At 33.5% G+C, this 26,502-nt stretch overlaps 1 protein-coding gene across 3 annotated transcripts in view; it reads left to right on the plus strand.

Annotated features, from left to right (window-relative positions):
* The window catches only part of LOC100650996 (lachesin), a 527,432-nt gene that overhangs the window by 466,166 nt on the left and 34,764 nt on the right, over positions 1-26,502 (plus strand). For all 3 annotated transcript variants that reach the window (XM_020862593.2, XM_048413840.1, XM_012320908.3), the window contains 3 exons: positions 4,423-4,608; positions 16,828-17,014; positions 22,618-22,749. In XM_020862593.2, coding sequence (XP_020718252.2) covers positions 4,423-4,608; positions 16,828-17,014; positions 22,618-22,749 — 505 coding nt within the window. The remainder of the gene's footprint in view (positions 1-4,422; positions 4,609-16,827; positions 17,015-22,617; positions 22,750-26,502) is intronic.

Raw genomic sequence — 26,502 nt, forward strand, 5'->3', positions numbered from 1 at the left:
CTGATTGGTTTCTCGTGGCGAACATTGTTCGTTTAGCTTTTGCCATAAAAGCAAATCGAATATAGTAGGATCAACGAACACGAGTTTGCACATTTATCGCGTAGTAATTGTGTTACAGCGCGGGGAAGCGCTATGGAGCAGCCATCGTGTCGATATCACATTCAAAATATCCGACGATGTATTTCGCCAAAATGTAACGTAGAAAGTAAAATTCTACACGTTCATATTTCCGTTGATAAAACCTGCGTTTCCAAGTCCGAATTTATTAAAAAGGTTATGCAGTAGTATTCTGGATGGATGAATTCGTTTTGATGATTAGTTGTGACGTAACGGAATTAAAAATACGCAATATCCTATACGAACATATTTTAGAAAAATCTTTCCCCACAGCTGTACATGTTGTTAACAAAGTGGAGCATCTTTGGAGAATCGGTCAGATAATAAACAAATACGAAAGTTGCTATGCAAAAATATCGGCTAGGACATATCTTTCAAGTTATAAACAATTTAATTTACGTTAGAAATCCCTGCGTGGGTGCTAACATCCTTGCGCTGTCGTGCAGATTCTGCGCAAGTGACATCAATTCCGCGTCACAGTGTCACTTAACTAACAAAGCCTCTCAATGGAAAAGTTTTCAAGGTTACGTACTCGTATCATTTTAGATGGGTCATTGATTATGTCCAAATGCATGCGTAACGCAGTATATAGAGAAATGGTCATTTGTATGATATTAAGTTGTCCCGATAATTTCTTTCGTTTTATAAGGAAATAACAGGCGGGCAACATTTTTTGTTTTATATTATTTTATGAATTATGATCCATTTTGTTCCTGTTAAAGTAATAATATAATGTTTTATTAAATATACAATTTATGTGTAACAGAATAACTTGAAGTATTCTCTTATACATCTCAAACAGGAATGAATTTGTTTTATTGCACGTTCATTGCGTCTCATGGCGTTTTCCTTTTGTCTTCTTCTTCTTCATTCCTCGCGAGCACAATACATGTACACCATCTATTTCCTGACAGTTCCAATAGGACAAATTCTTATAAAATGGAAGATTCGTCCATGCAATTTCTTGTTTCATTGAAATTTGTATGATGATTTGTATATGACGACTATTCAAAACCGTAGGTAAATCATTGCATTACGATTGATCTCTCTAATCACAAATATCCACAGGGATTACCTGCATAGCTTAGTGACACTGTGAAATGCTGGCAAACATTTGTTTCTCACTGACAATCGATATTAATAATCATTCGAGCCATCGTAGTGATCGGGGATGCATTTGTTTTGCTGTCTCACTGAATGATAAATCGCAAATTATGAATGTTAATAAAATAGATTTATATAAGTATAACGATTTGAACATCTTCAACTGAAACCCGTCTAACAGCTGGTGCACGCCATTCAAGTAGATGCAACCAAAAATGAAAGATATGTGATAGATACTCAGTACATGGACACTCAGCCAGAAGATACCGCTACAGTAACTTGAGAGTCACCGATGGAAACGAAAAAGAACAATTAACTTGTAAAAGTAAGGAGTGAAGATAAACAATTGTAGTAACTGGATCTTTAGAGGAAGGACAAGTAATGATGCTTTGGTTTAATAAATAATATTCAAAACAACAAACTGATTACAATATCGTCGTACGTCTTATTATCATACTTGGCTCTCAACTTCCCGATTCATACTCTCCGGCTTCTGCAGTCACTCTCCCTAACTTCTCAACTCACGCTCCACGATTTCCCAATTAACTAATACCCCCTGGGCTAGCATCCCTTTGTCTTTTCTTAGCCCCACCACGCATGTGTTCCACAAAGGCCCGTGGCCAGGGTCACGTGGGCCTTTTCTACGAAACTATTCACTTGAAGGACCGACGACACATTGATGGACCCGACGGCGTCTCGGCTCCCGTGACATTGTTTATAGCTCGACCGATATCTTGGGCCTTTTGTCCGCGATACTACATAATTAATTAGTAAGCAAAGAAGAAATAGTTCGAGGACCCGAAGTTAACAAACGGGTACGATTCATACTGCAAAATTCAAGTTTAGAAGAGGAGGACAAAACAGATATTCCAATACCTAAACTGACATATTTTGAAGCCCCTAACGTCAATCCGATTAATAGAAACTTAAAATTAACTAATAGGACTCCGAAGATGTCTACGAAAGCAATTGCACGGAAAGCAAGCTAGAATACAGCACAAAATCCAGCTGCTTACCGATTAGTAGTCAAAAAGTAAATAGGCCGATTACACTTTTCGACCAAAGCGGGAAAGGAAATTAAAAATAGGTGTAGCAGGATTACAACCAACGTGTCAATCAGACGTATAATCAAAATATAATCAAATAAGGAACATATGAAAACAGATATACGATAGAAGGACACAAATTAAGCAACATTGTCAATCTTTCAAGAAAGAGTACATCAATACCAATGTTCTGAATAGAAGAACGAACCAACAATAATAAGAAAATACATAAAATGTGAATTTTATATAACACTAGATATCGAGATAAAACTTCGCAGAGCAAATAGAAATACGACACAACGTGCTGGATTAAATGCTACGGGTACACTAAAACTTCAAGCAGAATCAAAATCAACTGAACTAAATGTTCGTACTTAATAAAATATGTAAAATCCACTTTGAAAGTTCAAAAATCCTGCAAACGAACTTTGTCAAATATCTCGGTTTTTGCCTGAATAATAAAATAGATTGAGAGAAACATGTCCAATAGAAAGTCAAACAAATAAGAACTATCATAACTAAATGCAGCTGAACATACGAAATTAAAATCTGGCGCACGGCAGCCAAATCTAACGTAAAGAAAATAGAAAGTCCGCAATTTATTGTTCTAAGGACGACATTAAATGCACGGTCGAACTTAAGAAACGATGATATTGGAAAAATAGTGAAAATTTCAACCGTGGGGGGAGAAATGATAAAACACTCTAAAGCAAACCATTACGGGATAAAAATCCACACGAGCGAACTTGCTAGAAACTGTTGCTCAGGATTCTCTAGAAAGTTCAAAAGAAAATTCCTTTCAGCTAACTTACATCTAATATTTCATACAGCATTCTATCGCCACAGCACGTTATCTAAACTACCTCTTTTAAATAATTAATTAATAATTTATTCATTTTCATTAATTCTTTTAAAACGTGTAATTGTATGTAATAATTAGGTACATGTAGTAAACGAACGTATAAGAAGAAATTGACAATAAATAAAATTTTGTACACAAGTTTGAGAAGTAACGCATTCAATTTACAAGTCCTTAAATAGAAGCAAATATTCCGATTAACATGATTGCACTTTACATTCGATTTTTGCACATTACGTTCGATTTTTTTAAATTTAAACATTGAATGTCGATGTCATTACCTATATTTATTAAAACTATTGATAAACAAGGCGAGTTAAGATAAAGAAGAAAAAAATATACTAGACTTTAAATAGGGTGTAAAGTTAATACGTTTCGTTTAAAAAATTTCGTTACGAATAGATACATTATTGATGACAAAAATTTAAGTTTGGTTACCTGTAATCAATATAAATGGCCGGAATCTTTTTTTGGTTACCGATGGCAAAGATTTGTTCTCGTTGCATCCGACTTTTATCAACTGTTACTAACATTCATGGTAATTACTACATATTCATCGACAACATAAAAAAATTCAATTACAAAACATATATTTTATTAAGCAAAAGAACAGTATGAAAATACATGAAACAAAGAATAGAATAAAAGATATTGTACTATAATATCTTTATTTTATTCTCTATTTTAGGCATTTTTATACCGCCTGTTTGCTCAATAAGATATGTAGGTATTATAATTAAGTTTTCTGTATGTTGTCAATAAATACTAATCGTCAGTAATGTTAATAACAATTGACGATATTCGAACAAGCAGAAAAAATTTTTGTCGCCGATATCGGTTAGCGGGAGCCGAAAGAATTTTTCCCATCGATAATCGTTATCGGTAACCAAAATAAAATTCCGGTCATTTATATTGGTTACTAGTAGCCAAAATTAAATTTCCATCATCGATAATGGTTATCGGTAACAAAAAATTCCAAACGTTCATATTTGTTACTGATAATCAAAATTAAATTTTTGTCACCGATAATGGTTGCTGGTAGCCAAATAAATTTTAGTCATCACCTAATGTCTTTTCTTAATCCGAACAATTAAAAACTAATATTTTTAAATCATTCCATTTCCTGAGAAATTTCATTGAAATTTATTGATAACTGTCAAATCCTTCGTACATTCTGTATGTATAAATGAATTAAAAACTAAATGTAGCGTCAGCGCCACTATTACATGTAGTGCATTATATAATGTAAAATGTAGTTTTACTTTTTCACGACAACAATTTAAATATTTTCCACAGGTAGCTTGGATGAAATCCGATTCTCGAGCAATCTTGGCGATACACACACATTTAATAGCGCATAATCCACGGCTCTCAGTTACACATAATGGGCACAACACGTGGAAGTTACATGTGTCAAATGTTCAAAAAAATGATTCCGGTGCTTATATGTGCCAAATAAACACCGAACCTATGCAAAGTCAGGTGAGTCAAAATTTAAGCACTTGAAATAATTCCAGTCCATGCGATGTATTTTAATCTTTATTATATTTGGTACAAATTAAATGATTATTTGCTGTAATATGATGATATAAATATGATAAACTGTTTAGAGTATATTTGTAATTTATACAGTTGATATTTGGCAGTAGAGTACAAGGTAGTAATACGAATACAATACAAAATAATAATATAATTTTGATATCTTTTACATTAAAATGTAGTTATGCACTACGGTTTAATTATACGACAATATACAAATAGAAGCGAATATATTTTAAGAGCGTTTACTTTCCTGATATAATTTCAGGTATATTTATTATATTTAAGTTCTCTACGATATCTTTAGCTATGGATATTTGCCATTTCCAGCAGCATGCACATGCACAAGTTTCAAATTTTGATCTGATAATAATACAGGCTTCTACGCGCATATAATATGCTAGTTGTAAATATTAATAAAATCACGAAAAAGTTATAAATGTGAACCATTTGGAATAACATCAATCCAGCATTCGCGCGTTACCAATGGATTGCAAAATCTAAAATTATCATATTTTGGCTAGTTAATTTTAGTTTTTTCAGACTTTTTCCTTTAAGAATACCTGCACTTTATCATTTATGAAAGCTTTGTTAAGAGAAACGAAAAATTTAGAAAAGATATGTATAATCGAGGAATCTCAGGATAGCACACTAAGGCAGCAGATTTTTCTGTATGCAAAAGTAAGTCAAAGGAAGAGCATGAAGTTTTCTTGTATAAGGCTTTGTTTCTGCTTGACCTAGCTTACGATGAAATACGTTCAGTGTGACAGAGTATCGACAACTATTTCAAACTTTAGCTTTAAATAAAAAAAATTTAAAAATAACCTGGAGAAAAAAAATATTTTTTTTTTTTTTTTTGTTTGACGTCTTATCCTGTCTGGCGGTATGAAATTATTCTGGAAAAGCCTGTATATGTACAGGGTATATAAAAAATACACTTATTTAACTGGACCATCATGATTCTACTGGATGAAACAGTTTTATAAACGTCTACTCATCACGAGGACCAACTTGCCAACTTTTCAATTCGCAATTGAACCGTTTTCTGGAGAAATGACGTTGAAATTCCATTGGGTTTTACATCTAGATTATTCGCAATAAGTTTACATTTCGCAGTCAGGTGGGATAGCCCACGATAAACAGAATGGAGTAATCAGCGTGATTTCAAATTATTACAGAATTATCCACCGCGTGAAAAAAGACATTCAAACAAAGATTGGACGACGTCGAAGAAGACGCGATCTGATGTTATTAACTTTCTTTTAAAATAAATAGAAAATAAAATTTGTAAATAACAATTAATCTGATTATTTTAAATAATATATTTAAACTTGTTGAAATTGCAAATAATTTATTTCTGTCTTTTAACATTTAAACAATTATTTAAATGAAAATTTATTTAATAGTGCCAATATTGCTCGCAACACATTTTTGGAACAACAAATAATTCGAAATAGTCGGTAATGGAGATAGATGACAAAATAATTGGATTTATTGATAAAATGAAGATTGAATTGATTAAAAAAAGTAAATTGATTACAATGTATACAAATCCTACATATACAGGAATAATATCTTGCACATCATGGTGTCTAAATATACTTTCACAGTAAAGTTCCATTTGATCCTCGTGCTAAGTAGCATATGATGCCAGCAAACGTCAATTTTTACAAAATTTGCATGAATCAATCGATCCAGAGGCTCCCCGGAATCACGCTAGTGGACACTTATACGTCCTGACTCTTTTTATACATGCTGTACATAAAAATATATGTATCGAAACTTTAATACAAAGTACGCAGAAAAATTGTTGAATATTTATTACTGTATCTGTTATGCTTGATCGTTAACACATGGTTTTTTCGCCTAACTTACTATCCTCAAAACATTATAAGATTATACATTTTGTTCGGCTCATAAAATGGAATTTCTTGCAATTTAGAGCTCCCTTTACATTCACTCGTTATTGTACAAGTATTTTGCTCGTTCACCAGCCGTTCACTCATTTTATTTTGCAATCGTGACCATTTGATGCTGCTTCTCCACTCTGTATAACATGTTACCTACAAACACCAATAAGTATATAATATGATGCATTAATTACTATACGACACACCATGAAGACGTTAATACACGCAAAACGAAATAGAAAATTATAGCTATAAGCTTTCCTTTTGTACACAATGAGCACCGCGAACTTTTGTTACGGTCGATTTCTCCAAAAGTCAAAAGCTTGTGTTGTTATTGATACGTACCGTAAACATTCGACTAATTGCGTATTTTCTAAAGCCTGTTTCCCCTCTTTACAACTTTTTTACGAGATTGATTTGAAATCAGACCAGTTGATAAGCCATTTCAATGTTCAATCTCCTATATTCAAAATGTATTATAATCAATTCTATTTTAGTTTTTGCTATCAAAGGAATCTAAATTGCAAGTTGAAATTAAGAACATAGGTTCTAATTAAATATTATTATCTGTTTTTATTCTTAATCGTTACGAATTATTTATACATTCGTTCTATTACCCCTACACTTCCGTACCATCAACAGGACCATATTGTTATCTTCGAATAATTTTCCACAAACTCAAAATCTCACCTGCGTGTTAACGTGATAGTTATATCAACCTTTTAATTTCAAAGTTAATTAATTTACAGATATCTTCGATCTTTAACAAGCGTGTATCCTATCAATGATTAGCTACTCTTCATTAATTCATTAATTCAATGATTCAATCTGTAACGTTTCGAGTATGTACATCGCATGTCGTATCGTTGTATCGGTGTTGTATTTGTTGATTCGAGAGATAGCTGGTTACTCAGGTGGCTTAAATTGATCTCGCTGTAGACGAAACTTATTTGTGTATCCATCTATGTATATATAAAAGATATACAGAAGCAAACAGATAAGGCAATCGAGAATCTTGATTCAATAGCCGGCAAATATTTACAAAAAACGAGATACCGCCGATTTTGACATTTTTTAAATATCGTGTTAATGTTATCAGTCTGAGTAATGTTATGAAGATTTTATTTGAGGATTGCCATTTATTAAACAGTTGATATAAAAAAAAGTTCAATGAGTCATTTGCATTTAAGAGAGTGTATTTAGTCAGATTTTTAGTAAACACATATCCAACAGCAGATCGTTTAGTCATTTTCGATTCGATTATTCGTGTTCGTTTTTTCGTGTTCGATAACGTTTTACAGAAAAAGATTCAATGTTTGTAATATGTCATGTATACAATTTTAATAATTACATTCGATAATTGCACAAAAATCGGGACTCAAACGTTACAATTATGGAGATGTAGGAACGATTCTATTCCTCAAAATTGACAATTGGCGAGTGAAAGAAAAAGAGAGCCTCGTTAAAGGCTGGCGATAAGTTGAAAGATTTAATTAAAAAATCAGACTGTTATTTGCGATTTTTGATCAATGAAATTTTTGCCAATATGTTTCTTACGTTTTACTGGTTAAAATGACAGCATACACGATAAAATTTGGAACATATTTGCTTACTTGATAATTGATAATTAAATACACATGAATAATTAAATATTATTCACATTATATCATGTTCGATCTTATTTTAGTCGGGAAAATTCTGCAAATACGTTAGTACAAATTTAATTTTAAAAAGTCTAAAATAAGGTAAGTTTCAGTTTTGAATGATTACTTGGATACATTGTCTCATCGATAACTGATAATATTGGATCATGTTACACTGCTCGATCGCAATGAGCCTCCAAACTTCCGCGATACCTCAGGGAAATCTCCCCTTCTCAAAGTGGACACGACGGCTGTGTAATTACGTAGAGGATTTTTTCGTGCAATTATCGAATGCTTGTACTGACCGTTTAATTTTTTGTTCCAAAATTCCTATTTTTTATATTAGATGAATAATTCAATTACCTCACTGTAAAGTACCTGTGTTATCATTGATCGGTGTTTTATAATTATATTAGGTCACCCCATAAGTTCGTTCCGTTTTTCGAGCGGTTATATATGTTAAGATTGTTTACATACCTTTCAGTTTCGTGAAAAAATGTAACCCCCCTCTCGTTGTACAACTTCTTCCCATTTTTCAAGTGCATTGATCCCTTATCGCCGTATGTTTATAAATCGACACATGAAATGCATACACAAAAGTCGGCACGAACTTATGGGATGACCTAATATTAATCCTTTGAATGCTGGATACTCGCGGCCTATGCCGTCCGTACGGACGGCGCGCGTCTAGCGCTGACGTCTTGCTGTGGACGGAATACTTTTTCGTTAGACTGAACTCTGTCGATTGACTATTCAAAGCGCAAATCGTAATAAGTTATAGTAATCCTTTTGCACGAGATTAAATGATTCAAGAGCGTTATTTTTTAGTTATTTTTAATTGTTTATTATAAACATTGAAATTTACAGTTAATTAGAATTTGGGTAATAAACTAGAAAACAACAAACTAGAAAACTAAATTTAATAAATATAACACAAGTTAATAATTTAGTTGTGTGTGAAAAATTCAGTGCTTGAGAAAACTAAAAAAACCAGATGTAGAGTTTTCTTACAAGTGGTGACCACTTCAACAATAACGAGCCACTATTGGCATTTGTTTACTGCCGTAAGGAATGCATTTATATTTATTTCACAGAAACGTAATAGTATTACTTCTGCGTAGGTGTTCGGAAAAATTGAAAAATCCATACATGCGTCCTTAGTCCATGCCGGCCACTTACAGAACACGCATATATATGTCCTTAGTCCACACCGATAGCTTTCGCCAGACACCTATATGCGCCCACAGCACTCAAAGGGTTAAACAGCGAATGCTGAGTAACGAAGTATTTTTCGGTTAAGGATTTCTTTCGTTATTCATAATTACTACCGTACATAGCAATTTCGACAAAGTAACGAAGATGAAGAGTCGAATTCGAGTACGGTAAGAAGTCACACAAAATTTATCTTTTCTCCAATTGGTTGCGTCTCCTAATTTAGTGGTATTTTATAAACGGACCGTTTATCTTGAAAATGCTGTAAATCCATTTTCCTTTGTTTCGAAATATTGAAACATTACGTTTTCATCGATTGGACTACTGCGTTTTATGACCTTGAGTGACCTTAAATGACCGCGATATTTGAATCCATCTTCAAAAGGGCAATAATGGGACAAATAGGTATTCAAAAGTACACGGTTACACTTAAAAAAAAATGAAGTCTATTAAAGTGTTCTTTGAAACTCGTAAACGCGTCCATCTGAGGAAACTTTTTCCATCGCGTAACAGCCTCCTCCAAACAACTTTTGTTTCAGACATTTCCCTGTATCTCAAAAGATTGAAAGAATTATTCATGTGGCTTGCTGTTGAAGACTCATCTTCTATTATATTCCCAAAATTCCATAGTTTTGATTGTGAGGCAAACTGATATTGTGATTAAACACGACTCAACTTCATCAAGGGGCGAGAGGGAGGGGGTGTCAAAGACTAAACACGGAAGTATTCGCCTCTATATGTACCTCTATTCGCTATTTTGAACATAAACAAAAAGATAACAGTATGGAGTGGATGAGAAAAGCATTAAGAATTTTGATCCAACTTTTTTTAATCTCTTCATTAAGACATAAAAACTACGGAAAAAGTAATTTAAAAAAGCGACCAGATCTCAATGACCTACGAAAAAGATAAAATTCATCCGGACAAAAAGAAGGAAGGAAACTATTTAATGTTTCATCAGAGAAAAAGAGTCGAGGAAAAGACATGGTTATTGATCTTGTTATTGATCTCTAGAGACAGGAACGTCATAAATGCTAGTATAGGTAATCTTACAGAAGATGTTAAAAATTGTTATCTTAGTTTGGTATGAAAAATATTGAATAATTTGGATTTCGAATCACATACAAAATAAGATGCAGGGGAGAGTCGTACAGTACCTTGTGCTAGAGTTGGTAAAAATGAAAATTTACAAAGTGACTTTGTATTTTCGAGCTATCGCGGGGAGACGCGGTCGTTAGAATACGCGTCAACGGGAGTCGTAAATTCCCGTTACGATTATAATAATCGACACCACGAATAGTTCTATCCCCTTATTTCGGTTAGGATAATAGGGGTAGTTGTTGCGGTATAACACTGGGATTCACAGAGTTATAAAAATATATATTTCCAACAATGTATACAATCACACTAAGTAATAACGTCGTTGATTAAGATACAGATAACGAGAAAAGGGTTAGTCTTGGATGAGAGAAGGAGAGCTTTAGGCGCTCTAGGCCCTTGAGAGTTATAGGAACTGTCGGAGTTCTGGATAAGTGAGAGCCTTAGAAGACTCTAGGCCGTGTAGGCACCTTGATGAATGATGAAGGAACCCAGAAAGATACAGGAACGGTGAGAGTTGTAGGAAATGCAGGACCTCTAGGCACCGTGAGAGACGATCAAACTCTCCAACTTATTCTAATGTGAATACGGAGGAAAGCTTGGTATGGGTGTGCCCTTTGAACGAAGAACGCGGATTCGTTGCTTACATTTTCAGTTAGGAAAGTGAGGGCAATGATCCGCGATGCTGATTGGTTATGACCAATGTTGGGAAGGAAGATAGGAGGAAGAAACCTCCTACCAACTTGGGTCCTAGGCGACATTGTTTACAGGGAAACTTAGATTTTTCGTTAGGTATATCTCCGCTTTCCTCGTAATTCTTAAGAGCACATAATAAACCCAAGGACCCTTCTAAAAAACCAGCTGAAAACACTTCTAGAATTATAAAGTCTTTTCTGGCAAACAGATTGATTTAAACCATATATGCGAACAGTGCAGTTAGGATTTCAACTTTATGGTGGGTCCTTGGGCCTATGGAGGGTTCGAAGGACGGCACGTAGACCGTTGGCTGTCAAGCCGCGCGGGATGGAGTGCAGATGTGTCGCGCGGCGGAACAGACTTTATAGCATAAATGGAACTTGATAAACGTTTGTAGGAAACGAAAAATCGTCGTCCAGTACCGATCAATTATTGAATTATTGGATCTTTTGCTCTAAATGGTTAATAATGTTTAAAAAAGTCCTCTAGATGTCGGTATACATATTCTTATTCAAATTTGATTTTTACATATATCGTATGAAAAATACTTAATATTTTCTTGATCTGCGCATTCGACGTCTGCCCAGACTTCACGTTTTTTTTTTTTTTTTTTTTTTTTTTTTTTTTTTTTTTTTTATTTATTTATTAAAATTCACAATTTGTCCAATTTGGACATTTGGTGGAATTTTTTAACGGTTAAATTAGCATGTTGGTGGCTACCCCCAGCGGGGTACCATCCTCGTGTTTCTTAGGTTGTGTCCTTTATAAGGTCTGCTGGGTGCTTCCTTTTTAGTCTTCTGTCCATATTTGTGATTTTGTATGTTTCCGCAGCTAGCCGGTTTATGTGTGTTGCTATTCTTAATTTGTATTTCTCGGAGTATCTGTTGATTTCTTCCTTGACCGTTGGCATTCCCAGGTCCCTTCGTATATCTTCGTTTCTGACGTACCAAGGTCCGTTTACTATTGTCCTGAGGATTTTAGCCTGTATTACCTCTATTTTGTTTATATGGCTCATTGCTGCCGTCCCCCATAGTGGTATTCCGTACGTCCAGATTGGTTTTATGATCGTTTTATATATTTTTAACTTGTTTTCTGTGCTTAGTTTGGATTTTCGGCTTGTTAGCCAATGCATTTGTCTTCTTGTTTTCTGTATTTTTTCTACTATTGATTTGATGTGTAGTTTCCAGGTGAGTTTTTGATCTAAGTGGAGTCCTAGGTATTTGACATGCTTTGTTTGCGTTATATGCGTGCCGTTCAATAGGATGTTTGGTGGTGTCTTTTTCCGTAGCGTGAATGTAATATGGTTGCATTTATTGGGGTTTGCTTTTATTTGTTTTTCTTGTAGCCAATTTTCTATTTTTACGATGTGTTCTTGTAGTATTTTGACTGCCGTTTCTGGGTTAGTATGCCTGACTAGTATAGCTGTGTCGTCCGCGAATGTCAATACTGTGCTGTTGGTAGTTGTTGGTATGTTCGCCGTGTATAATGTGTATAGTATTGGGCCTAGGACGCTTCCTTGTGGTACCCCGGCCTTGATGTCTTTAACTTGAGAATGTGTGTCCTTGATTTTTATTACGAAGGTTCTGCAGCTTAGGTAGGATTTTATTAAGTGGTGTATTTGCTCCGGGAATTGTTTCCTAATTGTTTGTAGTAGACTTTCATGGTTAATTTTATCGAATGCTTTCTCTATGTCTATGAAGAGGGCTGTGCAGTATTCCTTGTTTTCTAGTGCTACTATTATTTCGTTTATAAGCCTGTGCATTTGCTCTATCGTGGAGTGTTTGTTTCTGAAACCAAATTGGTGATCCGGTATTAGTTTTTTTGTCTCTATTATTGGTTTTATGCGGTCGTATATTATCTTTTCCAGTATTTTGGAAAATACTGGAAGCAGTGATATTGGTCTGTAAGATGCAGTTTGGTGCGGGTCTTTGCCTGGTTTATGTAACATTTTGATCTGTGCTAATTTCCATGGTTTGGGGAAGTATTGAATTCTTAGAATTGCATTGAATATTACTGTTATTAGTCTTATTGCTTTTGGCGGAAGACTTCACGTTCATCGTTTTTGAAACATTGAAAGTATCAGTGACCTGTCTTTGGGTCATTTTATTTTTGAGGAATTTCTCTTTTCTGCTTTGGACTTTCAGACATTTTTCTATGGGAAAGGGTAGAAGAAAAATTAAGCATAAATTAATTTAGTTTCAGTTGCCAAAATATTGAACTTACAAGTAAAAGAAATTCAGTCTATGACTAAATCGTCGATATTGAACGACAAATACGTTGAAACGTTTTAGATTATAATGTATATAACATACAAAGAAAATTGTAAAACTGGGATAAATAACTGGAAATTACACTTAATAAATAAGATATAGTATACATAAAAAAAATTTAATTACCTGAAAAGCAACTCTAGAAAATAATTTTTAATTTTCGGAATATCAATGTATATGTTTGACACATCAGATTAATATGGCTCCGAAATATGTTACACGGAATTGTTCATTTTCATTTGTTTGTTCCGATAAAAGCGCTAATATCTGGTGAAAAATCTTATGTATTTAGAAATTAACAAAAATGTTAAGTGGCCTGTTCTTTTGCCTGCACTGTATTTCTTACATGTAATCTTTGTTACACGTTTTATCTTTAAAATAACAAACTCATTATTTACTCGAGATTTATTCCTAGCGCACAAATATTTTTCAATAGAACGATGCAAAGTTTTACTGTATCTCGGATCATCACAAGTTAGACTCAAAAAACGGAAGCGCCAAAATCTTGAGGATTCGATTTCACCTGCTCAAAGTGACTTTTGCAGGCAAAAGAAATTGTTCCTCGGGTACTTTAATATTTTTTTACCAAATTTTATCAAAAATAGAATTTTATTTGCTAATAAAAGATAACTATGTTTTGGTACTCCCACAAAACGATATCACGACATTCGCTAAAATTACAAATATTGTACAGTATATTTACTACAAGATTAATTAAAATGGTTTGTAACCCAACATATAAGAATGCTACTTGTAAAGTATCTTTACTAGTAACAGTTTAAAGTAGAGTGATATTTCTAAAAATTCATATGTTTTATACATATATGTGCGTAGTATATACAGTGTATATAACTATCTTTCTAAGTTTACAAAATAACAAGCGTCTTCTAATACGTAAACGATTTAATTAAAAATTTTGATTATTTGTTTGAAAATAATTAATTATTTGCACTGAAATGTTACGTCTCGAATGCATTATACTTTGTTACGCGATTCATTCCTGCACAATTTTTTCAGGAAGCTATCTACATAAACAATACATGATAAAAACAAAATTGGGTATATTAGTTCTACCAGTATTTTAATTCAAATTAATAATTTATTGAAGAACATTTATTGATAAACAATTAAACTACATGTTGTGAAGAAATGTCCCCTTCAAGAACATTTATTAATAGATTTAGAGTTGATAATTAGTCTGAGTAAGATCTGTACGTACGTGTAATTGATAGTACTCGCGTACACATGTGCGTGTAAAAAGTTTCAAGTTAAAAGAGAGAACACGTGGGGTAGGTATGAATAAAAATTACAAGAAGCCGGAAAATATTCTAAAAGAATTATACTTAACATGCAGATATTAGCGTAAACATAGTGCTGCGTTAATTAAATCCGACAATATTGTGAAAAGAACAAACTGAACAATACCTAGAAATAATTTAGAAAAACACTGTTAGATCAATTTCAAATTGGATTTTTTTTACTCGATATCAAACTTAACTCTTATTTGTCTTTTGCATAAACTCTTTTCCAGATATGAAACTTCAGAGTTGCTACTAGTATTAATAGCACACGAAGAATAAGATTTTCCACAAATTAACAATTATTTATGCATTCCGCAGATAAACCTACCTAATATTTATATAACAAAGCAATGTAATTAATATAATTAGTAGCATAAATTTCATTATACAAGTTCTGCCAAAGCATATGTGTATATCCGTAGTGTTGAGATATACGAATCATAGCTGCACATAGCTAGTATGGTCGGGAGTTGCCCATCAATCCGTAAAACTGCTCGCTCAAAACAGGCCCCGGCGTAATCTATGATCCGCATCTATGTAATTCAACACGGTATCGAATTATCAGAATAAAAAATTTTCTTCTATTTTTTACCACATTATTACGAGATGTCCCTAGTCGAATTATTGAGATTCGTCCGGTCAAAATGATACCAAACGTGACTATACAATTTTTAATGAAATTAAAGAGATAGGTATTGTGTGATTGGGACTAAGAGAGAGAAAAATTACTTACTCAGCTTAGCTCCGCGGTATGTTATTAAACTTTACCTATTCCGTCTCACTTGCACTGCCTGCTTTTCTCTCTTACCTTCGATACACACACGGTAGAGTATAGCAGAGCGAGCACGAATTTCAGAAAGCTATCTCTCCTGGTATATAGCTTCTTCATGTGCTCGGTCGTTGGCCATACATATATCCGAACACTACATATTTCATAGCAAATGTAAACAACAAATCATTGTGTAGTGTTGGATTGTAAACTTTGGATTCTCGCACGAGACAAAGAGAGTTAGCTCCGGTGAAAACGTTATCTATTTTCGTTGAATAGACTTGATATTTGGCCTTTTTGCGCTAGACGACAGACTGTGGATGACAGATTGCTTGACGATAGATGATTGATTGACATGTCTCCGTAAAGTTTGCTTTTTCCAAGACTCGCAAAAATTCGAGGATGGGCGTGCTGCTGGGAATAATACGCAGATTGCAACATTTGTAAATACTTCGATCATTAGATTCACAGTAGTAGGTGGCGAAAAAAGATGTTAATTGATTAGGGAAATTTTGATGATGGTGAAAGCTAGCCGTCTCTGTCTGTCGGTCGACGATCGACCGAGATTGATCCCGTGATTAACGGCTTGCAAATAATAGAGTCACGAAGCACGTGGGTCTTCAAGACATACTTATTTCCAGAATATATTCTCTACAACTTGTTAGTCATTTGAATCTCAGCTACGGAACGCACCCGTTGCCAACCTGAAATGGAATTTAACAGACCCAACGGATTTATGATTATATTATTCCGCTGCAACAGTTTTTTTTATATCGAAAGCAAGTCAAAGATTTGGAAGAAAAAGTTGCCTTCAAAATCTTGGCTGACGAATTTCTTCTAAATGTAAAAGTTCTTTATTGTTCCAAAAGTAAAACGAATGAATCTTAATTATAAGAACCATGGCACTGATAGCTTCACTTGTAATTAATCTAATTATAAAATTTTTCTTTTTTTTTTTTTATTTATTAAAATTCACAATTTGTCCAATTTGGACATTTGGTGGAATTTTTTAACGGTTAAATTAGCATGTTGGTGGCTACCCCCAGCGGGGTACCATCCTCGTGTTTCTTAGGTTATGTCCTTTATAAGGTCTGCTGGGTGCTTCCTTTTTAGTCTTCTGTCCATTTTTTAATTATAAAATGTTGACATAATACAGTGGTCAATAATAATATCTAAATGTTATTGTAAATACGATTTTGTATGATAACGTTGGTATAACGACTGTTACAATTTTAATGAAAATTTTCATTGTTCTATTTTTAGAACGGTTACATGGAAGTGGTAATACCACCGGATATAATGGACGATAAGTCTGCCGAGGGTATGGTAACTCATGAAGGTGGTGAAATAAGGTTGAAATGTGTTGCAACTGGTTCACCGCAGCCTACTGTTACATGGAAACGAGAAGATGGCCGGAACATTATTCTTCGCGAAGATGGACAGAAACAATGTAAGATATTTCGGATGAATTAATCATTTTAGTGTTCGAAATTACAAATTAAAGTCGTATGTTTATAATTTGGTTAGCACTTGACATATTAATAAATAAGATTAAGTTCTCAAAACAATTTTAAAAAATGTATTATACCGACTACCAAAGTTCCAGAAAACACGCTATGCATGTGACGCGAGTGTTGACATTCGAATTATATTCTCTTACTTTTACCTCAAAAATATTTGATATACTACTACCAAGCAAATATTAGATTGAAGAGGAAATCATATATGAAAGATGTCACTTTTTAAATAAAAAGTTCGTTCTCATCAAAATTTCTGGTAATTCATTACATACCTATGTACAAAGTGGATTAATTTGTGACACAATTGGGAAGTAACTTTCTTTAGTAACAATTTACGTAATAAATTACGTAAAAAGTAAAAAAAAATAATGTTTTAAATCATATTCTAGGAATAACTGTATTTTAAACGTGATTTCAAGAGAATTTTGACTTTAAAAATTCGCCAAAAGTACATACCTACTACTTCGACACGATTTAGGCTAATTATGTGTACTAATGTTTATACATCTTGACAATAGCGGTATTCAAAGAGCGCGTCAAATCTTTTTATAATATTTGCCTTTTGATGTATTAAAAATGTCATTAGAGATATTCTTCTTATTATCGCAAATATGTATAGTTCTGCTCATTGCATCGACAAGCGAACAGGCTTTAAGCTTCCTATTCTTTTACATTTTAAATATTTCCACAGTTATTTGTTTTCAGTAGAAGAAGTATTAATTGCTGTCACATTCGAGAGAAATTATTTAAAAATGTATTCGGTTTATCTCGAACCGCTCAAATATATCGGATAAAAAAATGAATGACACAAAAATCGAATGACATCGAAGTACATTGTGTGTATTGTCTTAACGTGTATTTGACCTTGAAATCTCTTGCGTGTTAAAATATTTCAAAGGATATCTCCATTTTTTGTTACATAATCATGCAGCTGATGTTCAGACATCTCTAAAATACTAGAAACTTGTGTCTTTCGCACCATCCGCTATCGTGATATAAACTTTCAAATTCAACAGAGCAATACAAAGTGCGCGAAAAGTGACTGATCAAAAAAAAACTGAATGTTTTGACAACATTAAGATACTGTAGTCTTCTATTTCAGCAATATCATACCAGCAATACAAAATTTTGAGAAATATCTTTATGTATTCCTGTGGCGTACTTCGGATAACACAAACCCCAGCGACAAATTAAATTTTGAAGTCCATGTGGCTGATTCTACAGAAACGGAATTATTTGACAGCGATTTATAACAGCACAATTATTCATTTAATTTGTGAATTATAAAAAGTCTCAAGTATAGTGGTATTGGTACAAAAGCGACCAGACAAATAGAGAGCTACATGTGATTTTATCGTATTTTTTTAAATACTATCTATAGAGGACTAAAAAGCTACCCAAGGACTGAGATTTCGATAAAATTCTCATGTAATAAATTTGAAAAATAATTAGAATAGTCTTCTCAAGAATTATTTATAAAATTTGGACATCCAATACGATACATCAATAGTAATTTGTAATCATCTAGAATATAAACAAATTAACTGCCAATCTTGATAATTGCCAGTAAACTTGGAAGTGAAAATAAAAGTAATTAAATTTAAACAATCGACACTTGTTAAATCATAAACGAACTAGCTTTCAATCTTGGCAATTGTTAGTTAAACTTAAAATAAAAAGTCATTGTATTTTTATAACTAACGAATACTTATCTCTCACATAAACAAATTAGCGAACAGTCTTGCGTTTTTTATCTTAAATTAAAATAAATAAATTGTACACTTTATCCTTTTCAAGGCATTCTTTCAGTATCTATGAAATATATCAGGTCTGTAAATATGAAACCGGAATTTGCATATAGATGGCCCTAGCTGATAATGTACTTATCACTAAACTGCGTCATTGATGCCAAAAGTCTTTGTTGACATCTCACAAACATTTTCAACTCAGAACAATACAAGTTTCATACAACAGCATAATTTGTAATAGCGTTGAACATGTCGAATTTTGTGCCTGGAAACTACGATTTGCGGACAGCATTGATTTTCTGTTACCATTTGAAGAAAACTGCCGCAGAATCGCATCGAATGCTTGTCGAAGCTTACAGTGAGCATGCTCTTGGTAAATCACAGTGCTTTGAGTGGTTTAAAAAATTCAGAAGTGGCAATTTTGACGTGAGGAACGAAGAACGTGAAAGACCAACGAAAAAGTTTCAAGACAGCTAATTGCAAGCATTGTTGGATGAGGATGACGCTCAAACGCAACAACAACTCGCTGATCAATTAAACGTGACACGAGAAGCCGTCTTCATACGTTTGAAAGCCATGGGAAAGATCTAGAAGGTGGGAAACTGGGTTCCACATGAACTGAGTGAAAGACAACAGGAAAACCGAAAAACCACTTGCGAAATGCTGCTCGCCAGATACAAAAGAAAGTCATTTCTCCACCGAATTGTGACTGGCGATGAAAAGTGGATATATTTTGAAAATCCTAAGCGTAAAAGATCATGGGTAGCTCCAGGCGAACCACCAACATCGACTACAAGACCAAATCGCTATGGACGGAGGACAATGCTCTGTGTTTGGTAGGATCAGAAGGGTGAGATCTATTATGAGCTGTTAAAACCTGGCGAAACCGTTAATACTGAGCGCTACCGACAACAAATGATCGATTTGAATCAAGCTTTGCATGAAAAACGACCAGAATATCAAACAAGGCAACACAAAGTAATTTTGCTTCATGATAACGCACCATCACATACAGCAAAACCGGTCAAGGAAACGATTGAAGCGTTCAATCGGGAAATACTTTCGCACGCGGCTTACTCGCCAGACTTGGCTCCGTCCGATTACCATTTATTTGCATCGATGGGACACGCACTTTCTGACCAGCACTTCACTTCTTACGAAAATGTACGAAAATGCCTCGATGACTGGTTTGCCTCAAAAGAGCGACAGTTTTTTTGACGTGGCATCCACCAATTGCCAGACAGGTGGGAAAAATGTATAGCTAGCGATGGGCAATACTTCGAATAAAATATTTTTAATCATTTTCATACAATAAACGTGTATTTTCTATACAAAAATTCCGGTTCCATATTTACATACCTGGTAAATACAATCGACACATATTTTTATCAAGAGGTAACCTGGTTACTTCTCACAATTTCATATCATACTATTTGACAGGGAGCTGAAACTAGGTGACTGAGAATTTTGCGGTTAAATGTTGAAAATTATCAAACCTAGTGCTATTCAATCATGATATTTAAAAGACAGGTGAATAGCAACGTTATATTTATGTTACACTAAATAAAAATTGGTAAAAAATAAACTTGGAATATAATACGCACCAGTGGGTTGAGAAACTGACTGACTGCAACAGGTAATTGTCAACGAATTTACAATTTTAGCTAATTAAAAATGGCCACTTGTTACGAAACGTAACAAGTACGATAACTTTGTTTGATTACTTTTAATTTACTTTTAATACCACATTTCTGATTTCTTTTTAATACCACAGATATCGTTTTTTCGAAATAATTTCACAGACAAAGGACTAGGATTTAAAAGTAGCCACAAAGACCGTAGATATCTTTTGCCGACAAAATGTAGTCGATTAAAGTAAAAATAAATGTGCATGATAAATATGACTATTGCAAAATATGTACGAAAAGGAAAAATTAGTAAATAACTTGAACTTAATTCATTGATCATGGGTTGCAGAATAAATTCTCTAGTTGCTGGTAACTGGTAAACAACAGAGTAAACTTTCATTGGTTGGTTTCATACTGCACCAAACGGCGCGCGATACTGTAAGACAATCTTCGATGAAAAGTTTTGAGGGCATGAACTTTTCTTGGTTAGTTAAAGAGATCAAAATATTTCAGGACGTTAAATAATTAGAACAGTTCGAACAGTCAAAAAATATCTGAACTTGGTTAAAAATTTAAGCGTAAAAGTTGTCTAGGATTTTCAACATTTTGTACTTCGAACACTGTGTATCTATTTTATTTATTTTCTAGATTTATTTTATTTATATAAGATTTATTATATATATTTATTATATATATTTATATAAGATTTATTATATATATAAGATTTATTTTTTCAATCTCTGTTTTCGGACTTAACGAAGTGAGTTTGGAACCAACAAAAGGATCGTACTTGAAATATCCTATTTTTAGACACGTTTGATAGAATTGTGTAAGTAATGTATACCACGATCTCTAATCATGAAAACTAAAGCCCGATGTCTTAATAACTGAGTGGCCGATGATACTATTTTTTTTAACATTTAGTTTTACAGTAAGAGACTGTAACATTTTAAATACGTCCAATTTGATATAAAAAACTTATTTAATATGAGCCTATTGTAGAAGTTGTTAGATATATGCATTATACTATTATATTATGGCACGGAGATCTACAGAAGAATATATTATAAAATTACTATATTATTACAAATTCCTAAAATTTTTTAATTATAGATTAATTTATAAATTATATATTATAACAGTTATTACTAATTTGCCAGCCATGTCCTCTATAGAACACAACAACACTGTCATTGAATTATGTAAATCCTACATACTCTACTTACTGAATAAGCATACTCTAAAGATAGGGATTTGTTGCTTAGAGTCATCGTTCCTTGCTCTTGCATGACTACAAAATAAGAGGGCGATTTCCAAAACGACAACTGAAACAAATATCATATAAAAATAACACATTATTAATAATAATTGTCGTAGCAACTGATCATTGGAACAATTCTTTGCTCGTAATTCATCTTCGCCCAAAACTCGAGTATGAAAGATTTCGTCTAATTTCGACTTAGACAGAAGCATTACGATAAATTTTTCTAATAGTTTGAAACACACTGTATGCAAATTCTAATGGTGTTTAACAAATTTTATCTTCAAAACACAACTTTGGACAATACGAGGACTAAATGTTAAGTTTTTAATGTTTTTAATATTCCAACTCTACCTACTTTTGCTAAAATACATTAAACATACTTCAATACTAAACTAAAGATCTTTAATCCCCTGACCTACAATTACGGGCATAGCCCGTAGTACGATGATCGGACCAAACGTAAATATTACGGGCATACCCCATAGTAGATGATCGGGCCAAATGTAAATATACGGGCATAGCCCGTGGTACGATGATCGTCTTCGGCCCAAAATTCTCGAACGTAAATCGTAGGTTAAGGGGTTAAAATTAAATATTATTTTTGCTTATTCCCATGTCACAAACAATTGGCCTAATTATTCTCTTATTTATAAGCAGACCAGCATATTCAATCCATGCAAGTTCACTTAAAATGTTACTACTTCCTGCCTTTCGTTATATGTATCTTAATAAATTGTATCTTATTAAATCTTAATAAATATGTGTCTTAATAAAAAGAAATTACTTTTTATGTAGACCAAAGCTAGTTCTATTATTAAGTGTGTAATCAGATAAGATGAAGATTAAATAGAGGCAAAGCTAAAAAATGACGACTATATATTTTCATGTTTCAGCGCTAAAAACTTATGTGGGTGAAACGCTAGAATTGACTGGAGTTCTTCGACAGGAAATGGGCACTTATCTTTGCATAGCCAGCAACAATGTGCCCCCGACAGTCAGCAAACGTTACTCTGTACAAGTTCACTGTATGTATTATTAAGCGCTTATCGTAGAGTTATTATACAAATATATTTGCAATTATCATTCTTATATATTATATTTACAAGATGAGTCAGAACACGCGGAAAATATGGCAGAGGTTGATTCTGGATACTGAAATAAGAAGAAAAGTTCGTATAACGTCATATGCCTAATATGACCTTACGTTCCGCTTATAGCTTATTTTGCGATGCTAAACATTACACAGATGAACGATTTCTTGGAAAATAGACAAATCCAGCTGGCCTTATTTCCGGACCAGTTCTCTCTTCGGATCTGAAGCCATTCGATTATTGAATACGGGGCGTTTAAAATCTCTTACGTATAAAACGTCAGTTGACGTGACAACCAAAGTTTCCGACAAATCCGCGTAAGCTGTTCGAACAAGGTGGACGATCTATGACGCGACGCATTCACGTTTCCGTAGAAACTAGAACTGGTCCATTCGAGCAATTTCTCTAAAGGTAGGTAAGAAAGTACTGTAACACAAAGCAAGCGTTTATCCGAAAACGTTTATACGAACTTTCCTTCTTATTTTAATGTGCTGAATCAGCTCCTGCTTGTCTGGAAGCCGTACTTTCCGCATGTTCCGATTCACCCTATGTCTCGAATTCCATCATATTGCACACGCGACTTCCAACCATAGTTAGCAATTCTTCGATTTTCCATATTTCCTTCATTTGAAAGTTCATATAATGTCTTTTTAATTAATCATGACAAATGCATTGCACCTCTGAAAATCTTCGCCTATAATAGTAGTAGTAGCTAAATAGTTGCCAACTGGTTGTACAAAATAAGGACATCGGTGCCAATTGGCCTGTGCTACTCAATTTTAGAACAATATGTGATAGATACCAAATGACAAGAAGTTACATGTAATTGTTTAAAGTAAGGATAGCAAGTGATTCATGATTGCCTTGCCTTAAGACGTGGAAACATTATCTCTAAAAGAGTTGGCCGCGAAATGGAGAAAACAAGGATATCTTCTGATAACAAGAGGTTTATGTGAAAAATAGAATGAGGCTTATGTCGGAATTTCGAGAAGGAACGCATGCCTAAGTGATTGCGAGCAGTATATTGTAGTTGTCCACAAAAACTTCTAACGTACACATTAATAATATGCTTGTGTGTAAGTGTAAGTGCTACATACATACAAAGTGAACTATTAGATGGTATTCTATTCTTATGAAAGAATTCAACACAAAGTTGAAGAATTTCTTTCAAAGTCATTTTTTAAAGAAAGTTAAAGGTATTTTCTATAGGTCAAGGTTCTTTCTATATTTTTCTAGAGCGTACAAAAAATTCAACAATTTTGACAACATACCCTTTCAATTATTTAATATCTGCATTTGGATGCTAACACGGGTATTATTGAAAGCGATAGCAGAAAATACATGCTTTTGCACTTACGTGACGATTCCTAAAGTTAGTTGCTTAAAAAGATTGCGGTTTGTCTCACTGTATTACTGAAATCGCTCGGTAATGTTTCATACATGCTTTCTGTTTCAACATTATACCGAATTTTTACTGTTTGTGGATGACTTCAAGGTTTACAAGATCGTAACATTTAAATCCGATATTCTAAATGTACAATCGGACCTTAACAGATTAGATGATTGGTGTATGGAATTTATCATTGACAAGTGTCATATTGTGTGTTTCTCTAAAAACAGAAACTCTTCCAATTTCTTCTACACACTAGTTAGGCAGAACACAGGTTGTCCCAAAAGTTGCTTTCGTTTTATAAGGAAATGTAGAGGATAGTTAGTACGTGAGGTTTAAAGGACGAGATTACTCGTTGTTGAAACCGTCGAATACATTTAAGATAATAAATTAATGTACAGCCTGTATACGTGAGTCGTTAGTACAAAGTATAAATCGCAAAATAAAATCGCGGATAAATACTCGTTAATGCACGTCATGTAACTCGGCAGATACTCGAAGATACTCGGAAATACTGTAGATACTGTTAGATACTCTCCTGTTTTTGCGTCCAGGCTTTCAGGACATAAATTAAAATATCGTACATAAGCACAGCGCAACAGCGGCTTAATTTTATTTTATTTAACATTAATAATCTCAAAAAGAAAAAAGAGAAAAGAATGTAATAATGCATGGCTACGTCGTACCGTCGCGTATCGGTACTCTTGCCTGTACCACCCTACAATTAGAATTCAGCGTTTATTCTGGAAAAAAATGATGTAAAAAAATATGTAAAAAACCTGGAATTAATAAACAAAGATAAAAAAAAAAACTGTTAGATACTCGGTATGTACTCGGAGATACTCTGTGTCGCTCGCGATCGCGTCGTCCTTTGACTCCTGCGCTGCTACAGAAATAATAGATGCGCAACATTTTTTCTTTTATATTATTTTATTGAATTATGTATGATCAATTTTCTAGTAATAGAATAATAATAATAATAATAATAATATAAAATAAAAAATATTGTGCATCTGGTATTTCCTTATAAAACGAAGGAAACTTTTGGGACAACTTGATATATCATCGACATTGTCTTTTGAAATTCAGATAAGCAATATTGTTTTGAAATGATCCAAATCACTTGGTTCCCTTTTTATACGTCGCAATTAATCGGAAATCCCTATGCTTTTCTCTACTTGTATTACTTCCTCATCCGGCCTGTACTCAAACACACATCCACCATTTGGGCTCATCGTACTGCCAAACACAGACTACAGTTAAAGAAAATACAGCATAATACTTTGCAAACTGCAAAGAATTCAGTTCCGTTTTATCGCATACAGGATATGGTGTCCTAAGTCGAGCCTGGATCCTGATGCGGACCTTGGGCATTACCTCACTTGAAGTCCGAAAAACTGTTTTCTTTTGCAAGATTATTCACGAACAGATCATCAGCTTTTCAACAAATCATTCACCTTTTTTTAACTTGTCAATTTTAATGCAATAACACGTCTCTCTACAAGACCAAATGGTCTTTAGGCTACTGTCCTACTCGTTTCTCTTCAATGTTGTGGAGCCCTTTTCCATATGAATATGTCCTCTTGCTGACTTCTATAACGACAAAATTGATTCTTTCGCGGAAAATGTAAGTACGTAAAAAACGTCGCTCTATAATGTACTACTTGAAAACGATTTGTGACTGCCTTGCGTTAAATTTATCTGTTTCATTAAAGCTTAGTTCATTTTCTTTCATTATCGTGCTGTTTTCTTTCTCTTTATTGTTACTTGTTTATTCTGTACTTTTTTGTTACTGCTTTATATGCAATATTCTCCGTGTCAAAGCGGATATCTAACCAGTTTAATAAAATAAACTAAATGATTAATGCATATATAGTTGCAATTTTTCCTTTCAGGTTCTCTGAATTTTTCTTCTTTAAAATCTGTTTTCAGATTTCTAAGAAACAAACTGTACGATACTAATAGGCACACTGTACTTAAAAGAACCTTGGACACAAAATGAGTCACTGAATATACAAATATCTTTGTTACTCGTCTAGCATACTAATTAAACATTAATTACCATAAAAATTTAAGCACAGGTCGTAATGATAGGTTCTTGAATATGTCTGATAAAAAGGATATAATTTACGTCGATGAAATTGACATTAATGTTGAAATATAACTACGCTAATAGTAATTTTTTATGACAAAACTTTTTTTCCAAATATCAATTTGATGGTACTAATTATTTTCTTTTTATTTTCACTGGTTAGATCATCTGTCTTCTTTAGTTATACGAAAATTGTGATGATAAT

The sequence above is a fragment of the Bombus terrestris genome, chromosome 17, assembly GCF_910591885.1.
Source record: "Bombus terrestris chromosome 17, iyBomTerr1.2, whole genome shotgun sequence".
In the NCBI taxonomy this organism is placed as follows: Eukaryota; Metazoa; Arthropoda; class Insecta; order Hymenoptera; family Apidae; genus Bombus; species Bombus terrestris.